This window comes from Sprattus sprattus (genome assembly GCF_963457725.1).
Source record: "Sprattus sprattus genome assembly, chromosome: 13".
Taxonomy (NCBI): Eukaryota; Metazoa; Chordata; class Actinopteri; order Clupeiformes; family Clupeidae; genus Sprattus; species Sprattus sprattus.
The window spans coordinates 7337501-7344300 of record NC_137911.1 but is presented as its reverse complement, the minus strand read 5'-3'; the positions used below and the strand labels follow the sequence as shown (position 1 = coordinate 7344300).

The 6800-nt window shown below is 45.4% G+C and overlaps 1 protein-coding gene across 1 annotated transcript in view; it reads left to right on the top strand.

The window, feature by feature from the left end:
- Window positions 1–1606: 1606 nt before the first annotated feature.
- The window catches only part of myt1lb (myelin transcription factor 1-like, b), a gene marked incomplete at both ends in the record, with an annotated part of 54978 nt that continues 49784 nt past the window's right edge, over window positions 1607–6800 (top strand). The window contains 3 exons of the mRNA XM_080850311.1: window positions 1607–1655; window positions 2079–2112; window positions 4174–4236. Coding sequence (XP_080706437.1) covers window positions 1607–1655; window positions 2079–2112; window positions 4174–4236 — 146 coding nt within the window. The remainder of the gene's footprint in view (window positions 1656–2078; window positions 2113–4173; window positions 4237–6800) is intronic.

The window sequence follows — 6800 nt, the reverse complement described above, 5'->3', positions numbered from 1 at the left end:
TTTGACGTGTTCTGATTTGTTGTGTCACATCAGCTTATCTAGATTTTCAAACACGGGTGGAGGGGTCCCAAAACCGAAGCCGTCACATGAAATAGTGGCGACTGGTTTCTAGGAGCTAGGTTAGCCCAATACGGGTTGTTTACTTCAAGCCCAAAAGCCATGTTTGTGAGTGAGTGAGTTGTTGATGGTTGCTTCCATTGGGGCTTGACTGCTGAAAGACAATCAGACAAAGGGCCCCTATGAAAAGCTTTCCACCTCTGCATTTATTGCAGTTTGATGATGAGAGGGGTGATTAAACGTCTCTTCTCAGAGCCATGCCTTTCATTTCATTTCACAGTCCCGGAGTAAAACCAATACTTTACTTAACAATTGTTTGCCACTCCTGACTGCCCACGAAAAAAAAAATCATCAAGCCTCTCTTTAAAAAAAAGACCTCCATGAATGTATTGAATGGCTCTTCAATCAGAGGTTTGTCAACTGGAGCACAGAAGTCAGGAGTCTCACTGGTGGAGTCTGCCACAGCTGACCCATCCTGTCGGGGGCCCTGTTTGGCTGGGTGGTTTGCTCGCCTACACCCCTTGTGCTGCATCTTTCTGCAGTAGATGCAGTCTGGCCAGCAGGCGCGTCAGACAGATAAGTTGTTGGTGTCCTCGGATCTCTGGAGGTAGGATTTCCTCACATTGCCATGGAAACCCCGGCAGAGCACTCCGAGGGAAACATCTCTGGCTTTTTTTTCTCACCATCTCTCTTCCTCTCTCTCTCCCTCACTCTTCCCCTCACTCTTCCCCTTCCAAAACACCCCACCGTTTCACCGCCTAATAAGATTTACTGGGTATCGTTGGCTTTGATCATTTTATTTTTCTCGGTTTGAAACATTTATAGCCCTCATAAAAAAATACCAAGGCTTCCACCATTAGGCTGAAGGTTTAAGTGCTACTTTAATAAATCATGTTTAATAAGAGAGACATCTAAACACGGCTACTCCTGTGATAGTCAAACTCGTCCGGCATGAATATTTAGCAACATCTGGAAATAACATAATGCTGCCTTCTTTGAATTCATGAACAATTCATATGAGCTTTAGGGCGGGCAAATGGAATCTACCTACTATAATATACTATACCCACCTGTATGGGTAAAGTAAAGTGCAAAAGCACTGGAGTAAATCCTTTGGATTTGTCGCACATTCATCAGGGATTTGATATGTATTTATATTTGATGTGTTCAGCGTGGTGCTCTGCGATGCATGCAGCCTCTTAAGGTGATTACAGTTGGCACGATGCTCTTTGAAACACATTATATACCATAGTACTACGTATAAACTGTACTGAGTATGTATGTTTGTGCGTCTGTTCTCATTTCTGCTTGTGTCCGAGAGAGTGTCATTGTCTGTCTGTATGCTGTGCACATGCTCGTGTTGTTGTGTTTGTGTGTGTGTGTGTGTGTGTGTGTGTGTGTGTGTGTGTGTGCGTGTGTGTGTGTGTGTGTGTGTGTGTGTGTGCGTGCGTGCGTGTGTGTGTGTGTGTGTGTGTGTGTGGGTGTATAAGTGTGTGTATGTGTGTGTGAGAGAGAGAGAGGCACTGACAGTCTGACCATGTTTCCCCAGATGGAGGTGGATGTGCCAGACGAGAAGCGCCATCGCACCCGCTCCAAAGGTACCCTAGGTGTGTCTGCCATCTCATCCCATCTCATCTCTGTCTCTCTCTCTCTCTCTCTCTCTCTCTCTCTCTCTTCTCAGGGTGACCTTCCCCTCTGCACTCCTCTCATTTGCTTGCTCCCTTCATTATCATTTCAAAAATCACTCCTTCTTTCTCTCTCCTCCTCTCTTTTTCTTTTACTTCCATCCCCTGTTCACTGGCCCACTTTGATCCAGCAATACATCTCATGTCATCGCACACAATGCATGTACACTGTTTGATCTGATGTTTCATCTCTCTTGCGTTGGTTGTTCTGAAAATGTGGACATTAAAAAACTGTTGACACAAGCAGGACTGCATGCCTACTTTGAGCTGTAGCACAACATCTCCTCTCTTTCTTCTCTGCCTCTGCCTCGCTCTCGCGCTCCTGCTCTTCTTCAGTGCCTGTGGAACCAGCAATACAAGAGCTGTTCAGGTTAGTGCGACTGAACCCATTTTAGTGTCCCTGCTCTCTGCTGCCATACTAACCCAAACAAACAAATACAACTACACACTCACGCACACAGGCACTCATGCGCTCACATACACACACACACGCACACACGCACACACACACACACACACACGCACACACACACACGCACACACACACACACACACACACACACACACACACACACACGCACACACACACACGCACTCACTCACTCACACTAAAACCCATTATGGAAAGGTGAAACATACAGCCCGGTAATGGGTGTGATGTACTCTCAGGTCCTTCTTGTTGTACTGAGGGATGCACCTTTGAGATGCTGAGAGCCACTGGGTAATGGCTTCCCCTATCGCCCCCTTTATTTCTCTTATTCACGATGTTTGCCTCTCTTTTCCCCTCCTCTCTCTCCCTCTCCCTCTCTCTCTCTCTCTCTCTCTCTCTCTTCCTCTCCCTCTCTCTCGCTCGTCATCTTTCTCTCTCTCTCTCTCTGATGGAGTATAGCTTTGCCCGTGCCTCACAGTGTACAATACTGTGTCTTCCTTAGATGACTGGAGAGTCAAAGTACATCTGTTGTCACACATAATTGATAATGCTGAGGAGTACCACCAAAGCTTCACTTAAAATATTTCAGTGCATCATATATCAACATGCTTCCCCATCTGTTTCAATTGGATGTACTCTGACTCTGTTGTACTCAACTCCCTTGTCTTGATATAAACATGCCATGCTTATGCCAAGACTATGTCCAGAAATGGTACAAAACGACACACAACTAGACAACAGGGTAGACAGGAGCTCAAAATGTTATGACTCAAAGAAATGCATGTACCTTCGTGCACTCAATGTGATTATTTCAGGATCACTCCATATAAATCCATCAATTCTAAAGATTTCCTTATGGCAAGGTAAATCACAACTGCCTTTATTGTCTTATTTTTCTGTGTTTATTTATTCTGTTGCAATTCCAAAGTGTACAAACCCCCTGAAAACAGATTTAAGCCAAGCCCTTTGTCACAGTGTGTGCCAGGTAATATTCTAAATGACAATATTCAACATCTTCACGCAGTGCAGTCCCATCCTCCCACTTGCCCCCCAAACAATGACACTTTCTTTCTCCAGCAGCTGTCATTTACATGCAAACTGGTCAATGGCACTTGTCTAAGGTTAGCTTTGCATTGATCCCCGGAGCCATGTTTCCCTGTGCCCATGGTCCCGAAGCCCAGTGCAAACATACATGTTGGCCGGTGGCGTGGGGTCGATAAGTTTGCCTGCAGGCTGTCTGGGCCTAGAGCCTATTAGCAGCCACGACGAGAGAGGCAAGTGTAGACGTTGCTGATTAGAGTGGCTAACCTTTCATTAGACTCAGATAGCCTGCATCGAGCTGAAGTGTGTTAGATAGAGTGTGATTCCCACTGCCCTGAAATGGCTTTGTCTTTTGCTCCCCCCGTCCTTCATGTCCCTGTGACGTCTGTGCACCCCAATCCCCTTCCCCCCTGATTCTTTTTGGTGGCGTAAAAAGAAAGAATTGGGAAAAAAAAGGGAACCTTCTCGGCCTGGCTAGTCTGTGTCGATATGGCATTTACGCACCCAATTTCCAGTCCGAACCCCCTGCCTTCCCTCTGCTTTCCACTGCTGCCCAAAGATAGCAATTAATCAGGCGATCAATACGGAGCCTATCTCAGAGCAGAGGCGTCCATAATGCCGATAATGCCTGATCGATGGTGTCTCTCTCCAGAGGGCCAGATAGTTGTCAGGACAAATGCAATTTGACTTCACGTCAGGACCTGGCTGGCAAAGATATGATGCAGGAGATGTATTGGCAGATACTCTGGAAAAATTAAAGAAGGTGGTGTGGGATTATACAGTTCTGTTCTTTGAACACACACACACACAGACACACACACACATACAAGCACACACACATGCACACACACACACACACACACACACACACACACACACACACACACAAACACTGTACTGGTGTACTGACACACACAATCAGACACACACACTCTCAGTCTGTGTCTTTTGTCCTTTTAGCTGCCCTACACCAGGTTGTGACGGGAGTGGGCACGTCAGTGGAAAATATGCAAGACACCGAAGGTAACGATTGGTTCCTCTCCCTACACACAGCAATGCATTCCCACTGCAGGTGTCCTCGCAAAACATGCAAACACCAATCAGCAACTGCATCCGCAGCCACCCTTTTCATTCCCTGTGGATGAAATTACATGGTGCGAGAGCTGCACCTGTGGCCATTAGAAGCCTGCTGCACCTCTACATGTGATGTTAGCGGCATTTTGATAATTGGTCTACATTATCCGCACCATGGCTTCGTTTAAGGGATTTCACTTCTTGAAATGCTATTATCCCACAAAGCCAGATTTCTTAACCATGCCATGGGTGGCGTCTTCCTGGCAGGATTCACAAAGCTTCTAACTGCATAAATATTTCTACATATATTAATATAATTTGCATGTTAATACATCAACCATGTTTTTTAGTGTATTTGATTCTTTTGTATGGCATCCTTGGCTTCCAAATAATGACTGTCAGCTTGCAGCACATCATGTAGTCTTTAACATGACTCTAACGCTCTAACATTCCCCTGTAATTGTACCGCATAATTAATCCATGATTTAAAAAGAAAAGATATATATCATGGATTAATTATGCGGTAAAATTACAGGGGAATGTTAGAGAGTTAAAAATATACTTTATTTGTTTATTTATTTATAAAAATGAAAGACATAAAAAAGGTTTCTGCATTGAGTAAGACTGTGCTTGGGCTTCACTTCATCTTTATGTAAAGAGAATACCTCATTTTGGGCACACATTCCAAGCTCTCCCACTCTCATATTTATTTATGCTAAGCATCCCTGCAAGTCACTCAGTGTGACTGTGGTAGAATTAACCATGACAACCTTATGTTTATTCATTTTTGACTTATCTCCAATAACAGGCTGCATTGATTGGCTTGTCCACTCGCTGATAGACCGCGAGAAGCCAGAGAGGGGCTCAGTAGTTGGACATGAAAGCTTGCTAATGCTAACAGTGGTTGTTAAGCCTCCTCAGCTTTTATGTTTCTGGGGAAGCTGGCAGCAGGGAACAGACTTTGTGTTAGCATGTAGCGCCAGGAGAGAGAGAGAGTGTTGCTGCCGAGAGAACCCAAATCTGTGGGCACCGAAATGGTTCTGAAACTCAGCCTGGCAGGATGCGATCAAATGAATGAGGTGTTTTAATTATTCAGGGTAATAGTGGAATATAAAGGGCTATCTCGTGAATGGTGAGGCCGGCTACGTGCCTGTTGAACATGTCCTTGCCCCAAATAGAGCATTGTCGGGGAGCCGTCCCATTGTGCCATGTCTGTGTCCTTGCCACGACCGCGTCCCAGCTGAAATGATCTGAGTCCTCAGTCGCACAGCCCCCTGGCAGCCATTTTGAAGGCCACTGTATCTTTGATGGACAGGCAAGCCCTCAGCTGTATTGATTTCCATCTCCACAGAGAGTGCGAATGAAAGAGAGAGAGAGAGAGAGAAAGAGAAAGAAAATGAGAGAGAATGAGAAAGACAGAGGGCATTGCCATGCAGCGTGTCACCCCTCACCAGCGACGTGACGTGGCAGGGATTCAGCCACCCACCGTTCGGCAGATAATTAAAGATAACTAAAACAAACAAACGGCTCAATCCATCTCCACGCCTGGGACTCTCTATTTCTCTCCCTCCCTCTCTCTCTCTCTCTCTCTCTATCTCTCTCTATCTCTCTCTCTCTATCTCTCTCCCTCTCTCTCTCTCTCTGGCCGCCTCTGTGAGCTAATTTCTACTTCAGATTGTGTCGTCCTCATTTGCATGCTTATCAAAGTGTTTTGACTATCCGACAGAAGCCACTGAAAGAAGGTGGGATCATTAATATGTTAATTAGTCCTCTTCCCTCGCTCTGCACGGGCATGCGATTGATACTCTCCATGCCCGCTTCCGCATCCACGCCCTGCCCATACACATCCACAAACGGCCCCTGCCTCCACACACATTCATGCCGGTGCAGAAATGCTAATCATCCGCCCATGAATCGAGAGGCCCCATGCCTGTTTAAAATATAGCTATATTCAGTGTTTTGGTGGGTGAATTCCCACCGGAATTTCAGATGTGACTAGTGTGTAGCGAGATGTGCCTCGCGTTCTTTGTGCATATTTTAAACGCCTGTGCCTCAATAAAGCTATCTCTCCCCCACCCGGCACAGCGCTGTGCTAATAAGGTGGTGCCGGCGCTGGAACACCTCTGGAGGACTGCTCTCGTGCACTCAATCCACACAATTATTTGTTGTGCATCTTGAAGCCAGAGATAACCCAGTATCCTGCTATAGGGTTGTTACTGCTTGTGTAAGCTGCTTTCAGAGGAGGCTTATAGTTAGAAATACAAGAGAAAGGAATGGATTTCCATCCTATGGTGACACCTGGTTATATGTCTTGTGATCCCTTTCTTTCTTTGTCCAACCACAGTCATCTCATAGCAGTGACACGGTGAATAGTATGTATATATAATGGTGTATTGTTGTTTTAATTCATATTTAATATATAGCTGCCAAGTTCCTCAACCTTTATAATGTAAATCTACAATCTATAATGTAACTTTATTTAAAAATCACTCAAACATAAGACTTAACAGTTG